This window comes from Mustela nigripes, chromosome 2 (genome assembly GCF_022355385.1).
Source record: "Mustela nigripes isolate SB6536 chromosome 2, MUSNIG.SB6536, whole genome shotgun sequence".
Classification (NCBI taxonomy): Eukaryota; Metazoa; Chordata; class Mammalia; order Carnivora; family Mustelidae; genus Mustela; species Mustela nigripes.
In genome coordinates this window covers 15765806-15785892 of record NC_081558.1, presented here as the reverse complement: position 1 = coordinate 15785892, position 20087 = coordinate 15765806, and the positions used below count along the sequence as shown (strand labels likewise).

Genomic DNA, 20087 nt, shown 5'->3' with positions numbered 1-20087 from the left:
CCCACTCTTGGAGCTACTGCTCTGCTGCGTGAGGGAAAAATCTCCGCTGTTCTCAGCAACGACGTGGGAAAACGAAGCCAGAGAGGAGAAAACATTTTTCTCTCTTTCCAGGAAGCTCTCTGGAATATGAAACGGAAGAGGAAGAAAGTGGTCTTTTACAAGCCATGATGGAAATGTGTAGCTTTCCATCAGTTGGCAGGTGTTTCTCGTAAAGATGCGAGTGGACAGAAAGACCCAGGGTGTTCTTTCCAGTCTGGTGGGAGCGCCGGAAGAAGGAAGCAGAGAGCCTGAAACTCCAGCAGGGTGCCGGGGGCCCCAGGCACCACCATGGCCGGGGTTGCCACCGTTCCTTACCTAGGGCAGGCGCAGTTCACCCAGTCTGAAGCCGTGGCCAGCGGGGAGCCTCCCTTGCCGGTGAAAGATGTAATGCGGGGCAAGGTCACGGGCAAATCCTGCAGAGGCACGGGCACGGGGCCGCAGGCCGGGCAGTGGACCATGGGGATGGGTGTGCCCCAGTACCGCTGTCTCGAGATAAGCCAGTCCTTCAGCTTGTCGCTTGTCACGTCCCCACCGACCTTCTTCGTCCGGGCTTGCTGAGTCAAGGCTAGAAACGCATCCTGCCGGCTCATGCCTGTGAACTGCGAGGGAAAGGAGAGAGGTCCTATGCTCCCTTCCACAAGGACAAGCTGTCACCTGCCACCACGTGCCCCCCAAACTGCTGCTTTTATGTGTAGTCTGGGCAGAGCCTCGTTGTGACTTCATGACCCTAGGGACCTTCACCTCTGTGGCCCCTTCCTCCCTAGCCCTAGGACAGGTTTTTTTTTTTTTAAGTGAAGATTTTTATTTATTTATTTGAGATACAGAGCACAAGCAGGGGGAGCAGTGGGCAGAGGCAGAGAGGGAAGTAGACTCCCCGCTGAGCAGGGAGCCCGATACGGGACTCAGTCCCAGAATCCTGGGATCGTGACCTGAGCGGAAGGCAGACACTTAACCAACTGAGCCTCCCAGGCGCCCCATCCTTAGGAAGTATTGAAGTTATGTTTTATGACTGTATTGAAGGAAGATGAACAGGATTTTGACCCTAAAAATTCACTTTTCACCCTCTGATTTCAAAAGAAATTAACATCTTTTTGGAGACCCCATAAAAGTACCGTGACCCCAAGGCACCATGTCCACTGAGTTGCAGGGGCCAACTGGCCCTGGTTCTGCGGCTCTGATTGTCACCCGAGCCCCGAGACAGTATAGGGATCACCAACTCTCAGCCCTGAGCTGCCAACAAAAAAGTGCATGATATGTATTTCTAATGATGAGTCCCCTGTGGGGGAAAAAATAATCCAGGAAGAAGGAAAATTCAATATCCTAAAGCAGAAGTAATTCAGGCCAGTCGGGGAACGAATTGGGGCCACAGGTGGATGGACCCAAACCACTCCTTTTAAATTTAAATGCTCCCTTCTTACAGAGAGTGGAGCAGAACACCGAAAGTAGAAAAGAGAAATTTTCCCTTCCCCTGACATGTTTCAGAGAGCCAAGCTAATGCTGAGAATTGAGCCGGCATGAAGTGCCAGTGGGGACCGTGGGGACCCTGGAATTGGTTCACTGCAGATGGACCACGTCCCTACTACGTGCCAGGCTTCGGCTAGACGTTGGGGACACAGAGATAAAGATAAAGATAAAGATGTTCCATTGCCCCCTGCCCACAAGGAGCTTACAATCACGGGGCATAAAGAGAGCTATCAAGGGCTCCCTGACAGGCACCTTGGTGTGGCTCTGTTCCAATACAGAAGATTTAGGGTGCCTGGATAGCTCAGTTGTTAAGTGTCTGCCTTTGGCTCAGGTCATAATCCCAGGGTCCTGGGATCAATCCCCGAGTCGGGCTCCCTGCTCCATGGGAAGCCTGCTTCTCCCTTCCCCTCTGCACCTGTTTGTGTTCCCTCTCTCGGTGTTTCTCTCTTAAAAAAAAAAAAAAGAAGGTTTAAGGTTCAACAACTTCGAGCATCGTATTACCATTTATGTCATGAAGGCACAAACGTGAGGTCAGTAAAAATGTTGTCACTCAGGTAAGAAAAAAGCCTGGCCAGACTCTTAATCTTTTTATATATCTTTACCTATATCTATCTATCTATGTATAATATACCCTCCAGCTAGATAATCCCAAACCTGAAAATCCTAGATCTTCAGGCCTGATTGAATCAGGATCACCCAGGCTGGGGCCAGTGATGCCGGTGGTCCTGGTCCAGGGACCAGACTTTGAGGAGCAAGGTTCTATGCCAGTGAATCTCAAAATGTGAATCCTTGATCAGTAGCAGCATCTGAAAACCTGTTAGAAATGCTTGTTCCTGGGTTCTACCTGCGGCTGCTCAATCAGGTTCTCCAAGGGGAGGGCAAGGCACCAGTTGATTCTGGGCTGTGCTTAGGTTGGAGAAGCACCATCTCTGCTCTTTCCCACTCGCCCCTCACCCTACCCTTTCCATCGCACTTCCCGGTCTGGGTCAAGAGCAAGGCTGAGGTCAAGTCCTGCCAGATCTACCACCTGGCAAGAGGAAACCTGGCCCAAATAAATATGATTCAGTCTCCATGTTCATTTTCTATCCATGAGTTCAAATTTAGGCGGAAACAAGTCAGTCATCTGGGGAGAACAGAAATCTTCAGGAAGAACAGTGAATTTCAATCACCCTCCCAAGGAATCCGTTTTCCTGGAAGAGGGATTTTTTTTTTTTTTTCCCTAAGCAGAAGATGCCCAGAATATAGTGATTTTGATAACTGTACTATTCTAGGATTGGGCTTGACTTAGAGTTGATAAATTTCTAGATCCTGAAAAAGAATAGATTATGAAATGACGTTGCAAGATTGTGAGTTGGGGGGGAGGGGCGGATGAGTGAAGTAGCAGGTTGTAACCTGCACCTGAAGGAAAAGGTCTCGACAAACCCAGGTCAAGGTCATGATTTGAGAAGCTGTTAGGCCCATACCACAGGGAACCCACCTCAGCAGAGCTGCTCAACCTCTCTGTGCCATCCGGCAAAGTTTCAATGACTTCGGTGTAGGCGAGGCCCAGGGTCTGGGCCAAGGTGGCGTCCTCCGGGCTGGTGCTTGGAATTCCTATTCAGAGAGAAAGAAACACAGAACACCTTCTTTGCAAATACCCAAGTCACAAAATAATGGAGAGCACTGCCACTCGGCTTTAGCTTCCTAAGGGAGACTACTTTTTAGCTACAGAAGTTCTAAAAATGCAGCTCATTCCTTGGGAAAATAGCGGACAGTCTTGGAGAAAGCCCCCACCCTCCTACAACCCATTTACTATGTCGGCTTCACTGCCTTTCAGTCTTTCTCCTGTGCTTTGTTTCTCTTTAAAAAAAACAGTTGTGGTTCTAAAATAGATGACTGGAGACCGGCGGCTTTTTGTCACTGGAATCGTGAATTGTGAGCATCTGGAGAAGTGTCTTGTCTGATTTCCCTCCGGGACCAAGGAATAGCGGCGCTCTCCTGAGAAACAGGGCTGGCGGCTCCAGCATTTCCCGGCACCCTAGAAAAATCCAGTCCCAAAGTGGAAAGCTGGCAACCATGCCTCCTCACACTGTGCTTTGTTCCCAAAGGCAATGGTACATGCATTCCGAATAGAAATTTATTCTTCAACGCACACATGCCCTTGAGACAGGAGTTGAACATAAGCGAATCGATCATCCAGAGGGCCCAGGCCGGCTGCTTTGGCTTCAGCTCTGCATCAAAACCAGCTTGTCGGTGGTCGGGTCTGTAGGACAGACTCTCAGTCTTGGCCCGACTTCGTTGTGAGGCTGTGCTGAGCACTGTAGGATGTTGGGCAGCGCCTCTGGTCTCTGCCAGCAGCACTCCCTGAAAGTGATGGAAAAATGACTAAAAATCTGCCAAATGCCCCTGCGGTGGGGGGCGAAAATCGTCCCTGGTGGAGGACCCCTGTGGCGGGGTCAGCTGTCAAAACTGCTGATATCTCTGCAGACACAACATGTCACGTGGCCACTGAGCAGGAAGATTAAGGACAACGTGCAAAGTGCCAAAGTCAGATTTCCGTGAACAACCTCTCATGTTTGTGTTTGTGTTGTGTCCGGAACATCGCCCGACAAGCGTGATTTCATGTTTGGGAGACGTGTTCTAAAGCTCCTTGGCAAGACGCAAAGCTCCGTGGTATGGCAGAAAGTTCTATAGAATTCCAGCTGAGATTATGGACCCCCCCCCCAAAAAAAAAGCATCTAATAAGGCAAATAAATGTTCAGAGTGGACTTGAAGGACATAAGGGTGAAGACACACGGCAAGCAGTATTACTAGAAAGTGTTCATGGTCAAGAAGGGAAGAGAGTCACTCACCACATTCCCAAAGTGTAGGGTTTGGAGTAACCAGGAGAAATGTTCGAATGGAGACACTGTGGCCCAAAAGTTTATTTGGCCACATAAAGAATGCTGTGGACCACAGTGTGGGTTCTGTGGGCCTGAGCAGGATGGGAACGATCTGTGACGTTCAAGTAGGATGGCGAAAACACTGCTTTCTCTCTTTTTTATTTCTATTGCTTGTTCTTGGAAGTCAAGAAGCAGTAACTTAGAAAATGTTAATAATGTAACTGTGCGAAATCAAGACCACAGGGAAAATAATTTCCATGCACACCCAAAAAAAAAAAAAAAAATCAGATTCCTTCCTTTCAGAATGTTCAATATTATGCCAGAAATTTGACTCGAAATACTGTGCCTCCCCATCCCCCACCCTCAAACACAAAAAGCTGCTTCAACAAAGGCTTCTTTTATTGCTTATCTTGGCTGGTTGCATTAATAAATCTTATTGATTACAAAATACAAAAGAATAACAGAAGGAATTATTTCCCTTAAGCAACACCCTTTCTAGGTTTAAATGGTCTGAAAGAAAGGACCCAAATGGCTTAATATCCATTTTCTGTTTGGATGTTTCTTCAAATCATTTTGTCAAAAACTGATCTGGAAATTGGGAGGGAAAACATGATTTCGATAAGAAATGCCGTTTCTTTTGGGTACCAGGAAATCGAGAGTGTGGAAGAACTTTCTCTGCAGGCTTTTGGCACTTCGAGACTGGCTGGGATCTTCAGCGGGAATGTTGGGGAAGAAGGGCGCTCGGGTCCACCCGAAGGGCAGGTCTTGGACTGGTGTCATTAGTTCTCAGTCCTTGGTTCACCCCCGGCCTCTGCTAGGTGACACCTCAGAACTCCCTGGGATAAGCAAAGCTGCGGAGGACATCCAATGCATAGTTCTAAATGCACCTTCCACTTGACTGCTATGTCCTTCCCTAGAGGGCTCAAGTTCACCTCAAGCCTTTACCAAAACTGGATAGTCTGGTCCATCACTTGCGATCAAAATCCCCATCTCTGCAGTTGCTGTTGATTATATAAGCTCCGAAATCAGATTCCATCTCAGTTATACTGTTCCCCACGTCATACGTATGAGTCTCACCAATGAGCTTTACCGACCAGATCCGTGGGTCATGTTTTATTATTCTCAAGAGCAACCAGCAAGGTGTGGCATTCTAGGTATGTTTTCAAAATGTAGCTCCTAGATAGGGAATGGCCGAATGAAGGGGCCTATCGTTTTCCCAGAGAGGCAGAGCAGACCGTGGACTCAGCAGTGAGCTCTTCCAGCTGACAGCAACAGGCTGGTATTTTGATCCGAAGCCTGCTGCGTATATTATCCTGATTATACTTTAATAGCTACTTACCTATTTTGGAATCCAGAGAGCCCTCCAAGTCAGCTTTGGCCAAGATAATGACAGGGACCTCCTGCTGGGTGAGCATGTTCACAGCCTTCACGGGCGTGAGGCAATCTGAAAACAAGAGCGAGTGACAGCTGGGGTACTAACACCATCTGAGTCGCAGAGGAGACAAGTGAGAAAAATAAGCAGGAGGACTTCTGTGTTTTGTGCTAATTGTTAAAGAATCTGTTCTTTGAAGGTATTAATGGACAATTCACACCAGTAGAAAATCAAAAGAGTAAGCAATTACACAAAAATGTTTGTCTAAGCTCAGGACCAAAGAAGTGAAATGGCATTTTTACTTTACAGATGGTAACGATGTTCCTGCCGCCCCGTTTTCCTTTTGAAAAATACCTCAAATGTACAGAAAAGCAACACAAAAACCTGTGATGACCAAGGAGATTTCTGGAATTCCAAATCCTAACATCCGAAGACAGAAGTGGATAGGAGAGTAGGGAATAACTAAGCAGAGAGCAAGAGAGTTCTTCCTACCTACCCTTTTCTAGGAGATAGTGGAGGATGTGTTCTAGCAAAACAAAGGGGTAAATCAAGTAAGACATAGAAATGGGATCTAGGAAACAGAGAACCCCACAAAGGAAAGAGGTTCAGGACACTCTTAGAACAAAGACAGAAGGAAGCTATAGGATGGCAGATGGGCAGCAGAGGCCTAGAGAGTGACCAGGTCAGGCTTGTGCAAGAGAGAGAGCCCAGGAAGCAACTTCAGGGCAAAAAGGAGGATCAAGACATTATCTGATAAATTGGATTGTATTTTAAAGAGCCTCTGGGAGGCATGAGAAGACTCAGAAATTCAAAGAACACAAAGCAAATTTAACAAAAAAAAAAAAAAAAAAGGACATCACTAACTTCAGGCAAAAAAAGTATATTACCAAAAGGAAAATGTAATCATAGTATACTTGGCTCAGTTGTGAGCGATAATTATGTGGCCATAATAAAATACTTAACTATCTAGAGGAATGGAAGCATGAAGACACAAACGTAGTCCCACAAGAAGGGAGGAAAGGGGTAAATAATTAGTGAATTCACTTGAGCTTACTGCAACATAAGCAACTGACAACAGTTCTAATTTGTGAACTCTTACTATTTATATTTGCCACATTTTACTACTTTATATAGTTATCTATGTTTTATGAACTTCAAAGTTAAGATATGTCCAGGAAGAAGGATTTATTCTTTTCAAAAGGGAAAGATAGGTTCTGTAGGCATCTAAGCCAGCTCCTCTATTCTTTCCCCTTGTGGGGATCAGGACACACAAGACAGGTTACAGTGGGGACAGAGTGACATATAACCCAAATGGGTCTCCAGGGCAGAGGTTCAGTAGCACCTATGGCCCCAGGGCTGGGAAGCACCTGCTGCCCTGAGCTGCCCAAGAGCTGACACTTCTCAAAATAGAGACCCATATTTCTGATTGCGTATTGCCCCTTCTCAAAGATGATGTGTACGTGTGCTAAGTCTGTAATTATGATAAAATGTGATGAAGAAGGATGGAAGATGAGGGGAGGTGATGCACGAGTAAATGTTGCAGGGTCATGTCGAGAACTGGTGAACTGAGAAGGAACAAGGTAGGTGTATTATACAGACACGTGGAGGTCTGGACCATAGATATAGCTGTGGGACAGACCGAGAGTCGGCCCCAGCCCTGACTTGCCTTCCGATTCAGCCACGGAATGTTTAGTTGCACACGTATCTGCACAGCTCACAGCACCACTGCTCAGCCTTCCCTGCACTAGGTGTGGCCTTAGGGGACGTGCAGAAGCAACTTCTAGGGCATGCTCTCAGAGGGAAGGAACGTGGCTTTCTTCTGACTTACTCAATGCAGATAAAGTGTAGAACAGCTCAGAACACACAGGTAAGGGCAAGATCCTAGAAGAACAGAGTGGGAAGGCAGAAAAGAGCCTTGGCCTTGACCGGCTCACAAAGCAGACTTGTCATACTTGCTTTGAGATTCACGTGGGCAAGAAATAAACTGTCTTTTGAAGTCACTGTGTTTTCAGGACTCTGTCATAGCCACCAAACTTATAACCCTAAGGAACATATGCCTGAAACAATTCAAAGTGGCTCGTTAAGGAGCTCATGCTATTGCTAATACTCTTTGACTTCAATTTTTCATGCGATATACATATATCACTTGGATCTTACACAACACAAGTGAATTTTTAAAAAGAGAAACAGAAATTTATCTTGAAGAATTGTCACTTTACACTTGGTAAGTTAGCAAAAACTTCTAGAAGGGTGCCATCAATGTTTCCAAAGTTGCACTGAAATTTGTGTATCATTGGATACGGCACTATAAATGGATGACAGCCCTTTCAGAAACCAATAAAAGCAACCTGTAACAAGAACTAGAAAAGTGAAAAATAAATAAATAAATAGATAGATTTAAAAAAAAAAAAAAGAAGAAGAAGAACTAGAAAAATGCTCGTAACCCGTGAACAAGTAAATCCCACTTGGTGGACTGTCTCTTAAGGAAGTAATTCTACAGAGGAAAAGAGCTATGTGGATATAAATGTTGACAGCAGCTATATCTGCAACAGCTCCAAACATGGAAAGGCCAAATGTTCAACATGACAGGGAAGACTGAGAATAGTATGGTTCATCCAGTGAATGGAATATTGTATATGGATTAAAAAAGACTAAAAAAGAAGCTGGCCAGGGCGCCTGGGTGGCTCAGTGGGTTAAAGCCTCTGCCTTCAGCCCAGGTCATGATCTCAGGGTCCTGGGATCGAGCCCCGCATCAGGCTCTCTGCTTGGCAGGGAGCCTGCTTCCCTTCCTCTCTCTCTGCCTGCCTCTCTGCCTACTTGTGTTCTCTGTCTGTCAAATAAATAAATAAATCTTAAAAAAAAAAAAAAAGGAAGAAGAAGCCGGGCTAAAAATGAACCACCCCCACCCCACTGTCTGAAATCATGTTATGTGAAGACCAAAACATAAAGACAGAAGCTGAATAATCTTTAAGGCACATTTCTGTGGGAACACAACACACACTGGGGCACCTCGGTGGCTCAGTGGGTTGAGCATCCGACCCTTGGTTTCAGCTCAGGTTATGACCTCGGGGCCGTGGGACTGAGCCCCGCACTGGGCTCCATGCCCAGGGAGGGGTCTGCTTAAGATTCTTTCTCTCTTCCTCCCCCTCTGCTCCTCTCCCAGCTCGCATGTGCTCTCTCACTCCCTCTTGCTCTCTCAAATGAATAACTAAAATACTTAAAAAAAAAAAAAAAAAGAGGCAATATGACCACATGCAATGAACGAAGCTGTATACAAAAATTAACTCAAAAATGGATGAAGGATCTACATGTAAAATAGAAAGTGAAAAGACAACCTACAGAACTGGAGAACATTTCTGTAAATCATACATCTGAGAAGGGACTTGTATCTAGAATATGTAAAGAACTATTAGAAATCAACAACGGAAAGACAACTCAATTAAAAACTGGGCAGAGGGCCTGAGTAGACATTTCTCCCAAGAACATACACAAATAGCTAACAGGCACATGCAAAGATGTGCAGCATCACTAGCCATTGGGTTAATGCAAATCAAACCCACAATGAGATTCCACTCCCGACCCCCTGGGAGGATCACTGGCAGAAAGACAGACAATAATGGGTATTGGTGAAGATGGAGAGGAACTGGCAGCTGCTATGGGAAACTCTGATACTTCCTTGGCCAGTTAAACACAGAGCTACCATATGACCTGGGGGCCCCTCCCGGGTACATACCCGAGGAAATGAAAGCATACGTCCACACGGAAATCCGTACTTGTGTTCACAGTAGCACCACTCATAGGTGTGAGGAAGTAGCTAGAATGTCCATCAACCAGTGAATGGACAACTCAGATGCATAATGTTATTCTGAAATAAAAGGGAATTAAGTACTGACAGAGGCCACAGCATGGACAAGCCTTGAAGACATTATACTAAGTGAAAGAAGCCAGTCACAAAAGGACAAAATACTGCGTCGTTCAATTTATATGAAATGTCCAGGATCGGCAGATCTATGGACAAAACAGACCAGCGGTCGCCTAGGCTGCGGTAAACAGTGGGCACAGGATACGGGATCTCTTTGGGGGTGATAAAACGTCCTAAAACTGTGCGTAATTCTATGGATATACTAATAATGCCGGAATTGTCCACCGTCAATTAGGGGTGAATTATATCTCAATAAAGTTATTATAAGAAAAAAATGTAGCATACTACATGAAAAAGTTGGGTTGGGGTTGGGTTTTTGGCTTTTTGCTTTTTTCATTTTTTCTACCTCAAAGTTCTATCAGGGCAGTTTTTCCACTAGAAAAGAAAAAAAAAAATCAGCGTATGAATTTAAGTATTAAGCCGATCGGTAATGAACTCACAGCAGCACCTTGTATGCTCGACGTACCTGGTCAAAATCGATTTCTTAGAAAGGACAAAACTAAAATCGGAAGCTCTGGACCAGATCAAGAGCTCTCTGTATTTCTCCTCAGTCAGGTTCTGCCCTGGTGAAGCAGAACGCAAGGAGGCTACAGAAGAACTCTGGCATAACCGAGGCATTTCCTACAATGTAGGAATGTAGGCATCTGTAACTGCCAGATGCTTTCGACAAAAGGAAGCATTCAAAGGTGCCCTCTGCCCTTGGGGCCCCCCTGCAGAGCAGGCAGGTGTTTCACGCCCTCTGGAAAAAACAAACACACAAACAAACAAACATACAGATGGCTTTTGCTCAGTGATCAGCAAAGCAGTGCTCTGGCAGGGATACTCTGGGAATAGGGCTGTGCAGTTAAGGAAGTGTGGGAAGTGCCATGTGACCCGCTCTCGGAGACAGTCGCGGTGCACAACAGATGCGCAAAGGTTCTGAGAAGTCCTGGAACGAAGTGACCTGTTCATCTCTGTTTATCCCAGGTTACGTGAGCGCAGAGGCTCTTCCCTCCACAAAGCATCTATCAGCGTGTGCTGGAAGGATGGTAGAGGGAACTGTTTGATTAAAGAACAGACTAAAACCTACAGCATCCCAAACCCATACACATACTGAGCAGAAAGCGGGCAGGCCAACCAAGAGTGAGCAATGAATTATTTAATGCTCTGGGGCTTCCCCGGGAGAAGAGGCTCTTGCTCTCTGATGTGGCAAGAACAACGGGGTTCTGTGGTACCCTTTAGGGAGACCTCACTTAACCTTTTGGCAAAAAAAGTGCCTTGTGGAGACCACTGGTGACTCAGAGCCTGAAATGTGTGGTTCCAAAGCCTCAGGGTTTGAATATTATTTTAATATTTGAAATGTAAGAAAAGACGCCAGGAAAGAGTCAGAACAGCTTCTAGAACTCTGAAGATATTTCCCTATTGATGCTTTTTATGGTTTCTAGCTCCCATCAAGTCAGAGCTTACATAACATGACTTAAGTCAGAGGCGGTCAACTGAGAGAAGGAGCAACGTGAATGATAGAAATAAACTCAGTTTGAAGAACTCTACGGGGAAACACCTGACTTTTTGCTCTCCTAAAGGAATCTGTGCCAAATCAGACAATGCTGAGCAAAACACAGTATTTCTAGTCAATAACACCAGCAACCCAGAAATCAGGGCAGTGTCCCCAAAGCCTCTGCCCTTGCTGCCTTCCAGAAACTTCTGGGAGCTGCTATGGCCCCGCCATTCTGACAACCGCTGTTCTCCTGTCTTCACCATCTCTTAACTCGTGGTTTGCCGGCCCTCCCGCCTGCCCTCTGCCAAGCATGCCCCCCGATCTGTGCATGTCATCCCCCTCCACTGGGCCCCACAGGGCTCCTTCCGTACCTGCAGGGCCCCCCACAACCGCTCTGCCCGGGAAGGCCAAACTCACAAAGGTGAGTTAACTCATAGGATGGCTCTGGGACCAGAACCTTCACCATCTTCTGTCCACGGAGGAGCTGCTACACAGAAACCAAGTTAGCGGCTGAGGGAACCGGTTTGAGGATTGAACCTCCTTCAAGTAATACATTCGTGTCACAGCTGTGAGCTGCCCTGACTTTCAGTGGTCACTAGTCACCCTCAAAACCTGACACCAGAGGAGAAAAAAAATCAAGCCTCCTGTCTGATTTGAGCCAGTCAGCAGTGGTAACAGACAACAGCAACATGACGCTCGGGTTTCAAATATCACCTCCAAGGCCGAAGAAAGCATACATCCATATTCATACGGTTGGGTTTTAATTCACTTTTTAGAAAAACTGCATTGCCAAGGCACACTACTGGCCTTACGTAACCAATTCCACATGTCAAAATCCAGAGTCTTGACATGAAAATTAATCTTGAGACTTTGAATAAGTTGACTTCTGCAAGAGTATTTCTAGTCTGAAAATTAGAATCGGAAAATACAGAGCCAAATGTAATGTTCCATTTGGGATTATTTCTGAGATTTTTTTTTTTTTTTTAAGATTTTATTTATTTATTTGACAGAGAGATCACAAGTAGGCAGAGAGGCAGGCAGAGAGAGAGGGATGCAGGCTCCCCATGCGGGGCTCGATCCCAGGACCCTGAGATCATGACCTGAGCCGAAGGCAGCGGCTTAACCCACTGAGCCACCCAGGCGCCCCTATTTCTGAGATTATTAAAAAGAGGTGAGGACGAAGCTGGTGAGCCGTTCAGCGCTAAAACGAAACGATGGGACAAGTCAAAGGTGACAATACCCAGAATGACCATGAAAACGTCACTCTTTGCATTTGCGAAAATAATTTAACTTTTTACCTATCAAAATGTTTGGAATTTATACAGAGCCTTTCATGGCAGGAGCTCCGTCTTTCATAATGTACATTTCTCCATAATGCATGAAGCCCCTGTTAATATTACCTCGTTTTAATGTGTGTCCCCAGGTTAACTGTAAGAAAACGAAATCTAAGGGCTAGATGTTTACATTTTTTTTAGTTTTTCCATTTTAGATGTTCTTCAACCACTGCAGCCCACAAGGAATCTCCGAGTGCTCATGAGAGTAAAAAACGAGGAGTTTTCCCTTTCAACTAAAGAGTTGAAAAGAATCCAGTTTTTCTTTGGAGTAAGTGGAGAATCAAACAGAGAGCTACCCGGGACTTTATAAGCACAGCACTGGAATTTCAACACAAGTCTCTTTTCTGTTTCAGTACGTAACAATGGGAGATGACGGCAAGCAGTACCTGTCTCGGGCTGGAGTGCACCACACACGCGTCTGGCCCTCCTCGGTCATGGTCACGGGGTGGGGGCGGGGGGCGGGGGGCAGCAGGACAGAGACCGGCCCTCTGCACATGCCCTAGCGCTTAGCACCAGCAGGCTCCTCTGCAATGCTCACTGGTTTGAACCTGCCTTCAATGCTGGAAGTAAGCTATTAAAAGTCTTCCGCAGAGGTGAGTTGGGATGACACGCTATCTTTCTAGCCTGATACCAGGAAGCCTTTCATTCTGGTTATCTTAGGAATAGCAATTAAAAGGAAACACTCTGCATTATCCTGCAAACCATTTTTGTGAAGGCAGATAATTCACAGACCCCAAAAATTCAGACTGCGTTCTTAGGGCTGGAATTTAGAGTCTGAGAAAAGAGAATTAATTAAGGATGAGATTTTTACGGAAAAATGTACATTTCTCCAGAGACCTACTTCTTCCTCTTTTTCTTCTTGTTCTTCTTTTTGTTGTTGTTCTTGTTGTTTAAGATTTATTTATTTATTTTAGAGAGAGAGAATGATGGGAGAGGGGCAGAGGGAGAGGGAGAGAGTGAATATCAAGCAGGCTCCGTGCTGAGCATGGAGCCTGACGCGGGCTCAATCTCATGACTCTGAGTGGAAACCAAGAGGCGACACTCCACCAATGGTGCCACCCAGGCGCCCCCTCCAGAGACCTACTTCTAATCGATGGGGGACCTCCTTTGGCCTGCCCAGGGTCCACACTGCCTCCCCTTTAGTAAGAGCCTCTGAGTTGGTTCTGGGCAGCAACCCCTCCTCCCTGGTTCTGGTCTTGGTGGTCGAACAAGGGAGATGTCTGACCTTCCCTTGCCCAAGAGAAAGGCCACGGGCCTCAGTTATACCATCCAGACCCCTTGCCCTGCAACAGGAATCTTGGACCCAGTACCCCACACAATGAGGCGAGGTGAGAGCAGAACTTGCTCAGTCAGTGGCGCTCAGGAGACTGTTAGTTCCTGCTGCCAAACCCCCCACAGCTGCCTGATCCAGGTCCTCTTCCAGACTAGTTCCTGCTAGTCAGCAAGCTGCCCACAGCTGGGGTGCCTTCTGTTTCTTGTACCTGCAGCCTCCTGACTAATGCCCAGGCACTCCCCACATCCTGCTGGGCCCATTCCGGGTGAGCCTGATCCACCGACCCAAGGCCTCGTGCTGAACGGGACCCTGTTCAGTTGCTCAGATGACTGTGGGAGTTCTTTAAAACAATAAAACGAAGTTGTTGAAAATGCTTCCTCTGATTCTCACCGGCTTCTTTCTTGTCGCCATCATCAGGATTGTCTTATCTGATGATGGAATTATAAGTTAAGCAGAAGATGCTATTCCTGTCAGAAAGACCCTTAAGGCTAGACTGTATCTAAAGAGAAGAGTTTAGTTTTCGGTCAGAAACTCAAGAAGCCAAGCAACCCGCCACTCAAAGCGCAATCGAGGGTGGTGACACTTTCTAATCTCTCATTTATCCTGTTGGGAAAATAGAAAACTAGCAGGTGAGGCCCGGGTGAAGAACAAATCACACAGGACGACGTGTGGGAATGGACCGTGAACCCCGGAAGCGCTCACTGTCCAGCTGGAAGGTGTGATTCCCGCATTAGCCCGAACTCGCCAGCTTACCTTTGCCAGGGACAAGTGCCTTCTGGAAGGTTTCCTTCAGCGAGCTGTGCCCATGTAAGAGTCTGTGGCTGGGAGAGATGGCCACGTGGGAAGTGCCGTAGATGGCCTCGGGCGTGGCCGTGTAGGCGGTCAGCTTTTCTCCGGTGACTTGACCATCCACCTGGCAGGTAAAAGCAGAGCCATTTCCTTCCTCAGGGCTCCCTCGGGGCTGTCGTGCTCCCGGGCCACGTCCCCTCCTCCCCTCCCCTCCTCAAGCCCAAACACCTGGGACAGTTCGGGGCCGCACCCCAGGGATGTGGAGCCCTGAGGTGACCCCTGGACTGGGCAGACACAGACGACAGAGATGACGATCACTGTTTCTCTTCGAGAAGTCTGGTGCCCACCGCCCGGCATATGTGGCGGCTCAGAATCGAAGGTGGTCAAAGCATGCTGGGAAAGATGTCTCCCTCATCTCCTGGCTCTTTTGTTCATAAATCAAAAATAACTATCAACATCGTGAGAAAGGAGCTATCCTTTCCTCCAGGATTTATAGTAAAATAAATAAACAAATAAATAAATAAAGGCATCTGCTTTTCTAACCAGAAAAACAGTCATTGAGGCTAAAACTGTTCTGAAGAGGAAAGAGAAGACACCTCAGGTCACGCCTGGGCATGGTCCCAGGCTGGTTAAATGCCTCTGAAACAAGAGGTATACATTAGGCATCAACTGGATGCTAATTATACGACAGACACAGAAGGGACAGATGCTCCTGCCTTCACACATTCACTCAGATGTGCTCACAGCGGGCCAGTGACAGGCAAGTGTATACTATGGCCTGAGTGCCAGCTAGGGGTCCCCTGTGGAGCCGGACTTAGGTCCTGTACCTACCAGACCGAGAGTGCTCCCTCCCCTGAGACATCTCATTTTCAGGTGGGTCCCAGGAACAGAGACGGAAACATTTTCATTAATAAAATGTTGGGGAAGAGAGAGAATGTGGAAGCCATTTTCTGTACAGTGGCTGAACAGCTCAGAGACCCATTACCTTCAGCCTGGCCGAGAAGCCAAGGCCCTTTGACACGGGGCCTGACCCAGTCTAATGCGCAGGACCCAAAAAGAAATGGCCCCAAGAGTTTGAACCAAAGTAGCAGCTGGACTGAATTTGAGAAATCACACCACCTTCTCAGGAAAGTGGTGACAGAATTTGGTCATTTCAGGATTTGGTTTTCAAAGCTTTCAAAGTCCCTGCTCCCTCATGGGAGTGGGGGGTGGGCTTCCCATGTCTGCGGTTGGGAGTGAAGTGGACCACGTTTGTGAGGAGCTGACCCAGGCAAGTGTGAGCTCTGTGACAGGCAGCAGGAGCTCAGCAGACACCGGCATGGCTGTCAGTAGGAGGAGTCTAGAAAAGTAGGTCAACTCTGTCACTTGGCTGCCGTCCCCTCCTTCTCGAGGTCTGGCCTAAGGTGAGGGATGGGTCTGTAGCTAAGAGCACAAAAGTCTTGCGTAGGGAGGAGACATCTGAAGAATTAAAACAAAACACAAAACAAAAAACCCAAAACCCCAGAACCTTCCCAGGTAAGAAATAGTAAAACAACAACCATCTTGTCTTGTAAGGACAAAGAGAAAGGGTTGGGGGGGGGCACCTTTTGGAGGAGGTGGGCCTTCGGTAGTGACCTCTGACCAGTGTTTCCACACAGGTAGGATCTTTTGAACCCTGAGTCAGCCCAGGACCCTCACCAGCTTCGGATGTGCCCCATTTTGAGGGGGTGTCACCCTTGGCTTGTTGGCTTTTAACCTGCTTTGTGACATGAACCCCTTGGAGCTCTGGGCCTGCTGCACAGGAAAATGCCCACACAGCCTTCTGCACCTCATCTCAGGGAGCTCCTGGACCCACGGAAAACCCTCTACCTGTGCCGACCAGGAGGGTGGCCTGCAGCAGTAGGAGGCGATGGAACCACTTGGAATGTGGCCAGTGTTGCTCTACGTGTAAGAGAGCGCAGATTTCAAAGACTCTGCGTTGACACTCGAATGTCGACGGTTTCCTCAATAGAGGTTTGTTACTGATCACATCCTGAAACGATCATTTCTTGGTATACAATGGGTTAAATAAAGATACGTTATTAAAATCAATTTCGCCTCTTTCTTTGCACTTTTAAAAACGTGGCTATTGCCAAGTTCGAGATGCTGCTGCTTAGTTGGTTCGGTGAGTTCTGAAACCGCAGATACATGGATCTGTGAGCATGAATCCACGGACAGGCTTTGCTCCATCACCTTCAATGCGAAGTCCAGATGGCAGCCCACACAGTCGCCGATCCAGTGGGCCTGCATGCCTTTTATTCCATACCACTCTGGAAGGTCCGCCAGCGCGTCCTGCATGGCCTGTGGGAATGACAGGAGAAGAGGGTAGAATGGCAAAACTTACTTAAGGGATGCCCCAGCTACGGGGCTTGCTAAGGCAGGAAAAGCGGGACATTAAAGGAGGCTCCGAATTCAGCCCTCTCCTTGTGCACCTGCCAACCCGAGGAGCCCAGCGAGGGTCGGAGACAGATGCGCTCACCATGACTCAATTTAGTGAGATGGGGCTGACCGATTTCTCTATTCTGAGCGGGCCAACGTATGGCGAAAAGAAGAAAATTAATGAGGAAAGACCTTAATTAACATCTTGGATGAATGCAGTGAGCACATTCTCTCCCACAGTCTGGGAATGAAACAAAACAAGTTCAAGTTTCTGAATTTTGAAACTTAAGACAGGCAACTCAGGGGGCTGGGCATGGCACAAGTCAGCCGTTGCAAAACCAGGACACTATAAATGACATCTCGGCATTAAAAAAATCAAAATCGGCTGAAGGGAAACCATTGCATTGATTTGCGTAAACATTTGCTATTATAAGTGCGTACATATTTTCACTGTTTTTGTGCGTGTGTGTCTATGCTCAGTCCTAAATCCCTACAGCAGGGAGGCTTTTCTATAAATTACTCTCTATGGCCTCAAGTCCATGCCATCATTTAGCATTTGATGATGAGACACATTCCTCCAACAGTTGGATTTAGAAGTAAATCACAGGGGCGCCTGGGTAGCTCAGGCGTCTGACTCCTGATTTCGGCTCAGGTCGTGATCTCGGGGTGGTGAGATCGAGCCCTGCATTGGGCTCCGTGCTCAGCGGAGAGACTGCTTGCAATCCTCTGCCCCTCCCCTCACTAGTGCATGCCCACTCACAGGTGCGCTCTCTCTCTAAAATAAATAAATCCTTTAAAAAAAAAAAAAAAGTAAACCACGTATCTATAACGTGAAGAGTCCAATTTTAAATTCCTAGTTGTATTATGATTAACATAGGCAACATAATGATGCCTTACTGGTCTGGTGTTCTGAATTCATAAAGTGCTTTTACACACATCTCTTCTCCCATACTCTGGTGACGTAGCTCATTTTCAAACCAATGAACTTACGCTGCGGGAGGTTACAGCTCTCTGATGCGAGGCCACAGGAGTGGACGAGTCATAACTAGACCCTGACTTCCTATTCCTCAGTCGTGTGATAACAACACAGAGCCTTCTCTATGCCCATCATCTGTCCATCCATCCAGTCTCATCTACTCAATAGGGTCTGGAAGCTTGAAGATCCAGAAATTTCTTCTGCAGCAGAAATTATGGATAATGGATAGCAATGTGTTTATTAATTTCTTTTCTTTTCCTTTTTTTTTTTTTTTTTTTTTACAAGATTCTATTTATTTATTTGGCAGAGGGAGAGTGAGAAAGCACAAGCAGGACGAGCAGCAGGCAGTAGAAGAGGGAGAAGCAGACTCCCCACCGAGCAGGGAGCCGGGTGTGGGGCTCGATCCCAAGACCCCGGAATCATGACCTGAGCTGAAGGCAGACACTTAACCGACTGAGCCACCCAAGCACCCCCATTGGTTTCTTTATTCTACTGCAAGGTATTAGCCACCCACCTGTCCACACCAAGAATTCAATCTAAGCACTGGGGGCTGGGCATACGCGAGACAGGACGAACCAGCGTTCCGCCCATGGAGTTTCAACCATGCACACACGCAGTCTGCTGCTGTCAGTCGGGGAACTGATCAAAATTCAATGCCAGATGCAATTAGTATCACAGAAGGTGAGACACAGGTCCTGGAGATGAGGCGAGGCAGAAGCAAAATAGTGAGCAGGCAGGGAAGAAAATGAGCAGAGTGAGAAATGGGGAGAGAGCCAAAAAGGCTGGGCGGATGAACCCCAGAGGAGGAGAAGGAAAGTCACGGGAATGGGATGGTGGGGAAAGCGAGGCTCCAAAAAGCAAAGACAGGAAGGGGGAAGAAAAAGGGGATTTGGAAGCAGAGAGATAATGGGGAAATGGCACAAGTGAGGGAATGAAAGTTGGGGAGCCCCTGCCATGTGTGGGGCTATGGGGCATCTGCACAGTAAGGTGCAAGGAACAGCGCTGCATGGAACATGGCTTACGGGCTGCTCGGTGACACGGTGAGCCTTTCTGCCACAGGGCTGTCAGTCTCAAGTAAGGAGCGAAGGAAAGATGGAGCAGAGCTATACTTCATGCAAATGGAAAGCAGACAAAATGGAAGAGGGAGAGCACTGGAAAGCCTTGTGAGTTTCAAGTTGCCCTTGGAACATAACCACACACGAAGGCTAGGCAGGTCCCCTCTCCTTCTAGGAAGGTTCCAACGAACCTAGTGAGGGCACTCAGCATAATCTCCAGTGCAGAGACCCAACCACCCCGGGTGTTTGGAGGTCATTTCCAACACATGATCCTAGGCTTCTCCCATTTTTGGACTGTTACTTATGAAAGGTAAAAAATGCTTTTTTTGTTTAAAGATTTTATTTATTTATTTGACACAGAGAAAAAGAGAGCACAAGTTGGGGAGCAGCAGGCAGAGGCAGAGGGAGAAGCAGGCTTCCTGCTGAGCAGGGAGTCCCATACAGGGCTTGATCCCAGGACCCCAGGATCACGACCTGAGCCGAAGACAGACACTTAACTGATGGAGCCACCCAGGTGCCCTGAGAAATGCTTTTTATGACAAAATGTAACCAACTAGAAACTGTGGGTACTTCAAAGTCTACTTGGTAATTTGGATAGGAGATCCGTGAAAACCAAACAGTTGATAAAGAAGATACAGGAAAATGGAAGGTAAGTTTTTTTTTTTTTTGGAAGGTAAGTTTTAAAACTTGAGTTCATCACGATCTGTGCTTGACACACTGTATGATGCCGACGAGACTATGTTGTACCAGGAATGCTTGCCTGAATATCTCAGGGGAGGATCAAAGGGATCTAGAGCTGCCAGTTTTAAGCAGAATAAGGAACAAATCAACCACGTACAAATGCTGCCTTCAGTCATTGGAACATACGTTGGAACATACCTTCCAACTCCCTGTGATCCAGGGGAAATCTAAAATACGTGACGGTTAGAGAACCGGGTGGCTCAGTCGGTTAAGCAACCAGACTCTTGATTTCGGCTCAGGTCATAATCTCAGGGTCATGAGATCCAGCCCCGCTCTGGACTCAGCACCGGGCGGGGAACCTGCTTGAGATTCTCTCTCCCCCTGCCCCTCCCCCTCTCCAAATAAAATAAAACACTTGATGGTGACACATGAAGGAGACCAACAGGC

At 47.1% G+C, this 20087-nt stretch overlaps 1 protein-coding gene across 2 annotated transcripts in view; it reads right to left on the bottom strand.

Annotated features, from left to right (window-relative positions):
• Window positions 1-20087, bottom strand: part of LARS2 (leucyl-tRNA synthetase 2, mitochondrial) — a 151784-nt gene that overhangs the window by 48687 nt on the left and 83010 nt on the right. For both annotated transcript variants that reach the window (XM_059389548.1, XM_059389549.1), the window contains exons 8-12: window positions 16743-16850; window positions 14496-14655; window positions 5704-5808; window positions 2981-3096; window positions 355-638 (exon numbers count right to left, since the gene is read on the bottom strand). In XM_059389548.1, the coding sequence (XP_059245531.1) occupies window positions 355-638; window positions 2981-3096; window positions 5704-5808; window positions 14496-14655; window positions 16743-16850 (773 nt within the window). The remainder of the gene's footprint in view (window positions 1-354; window positions 639-2980; window positions 3097-5703; window positions 5809-14495; window positions 14656-16742; window positions 16851-20087) is intronic.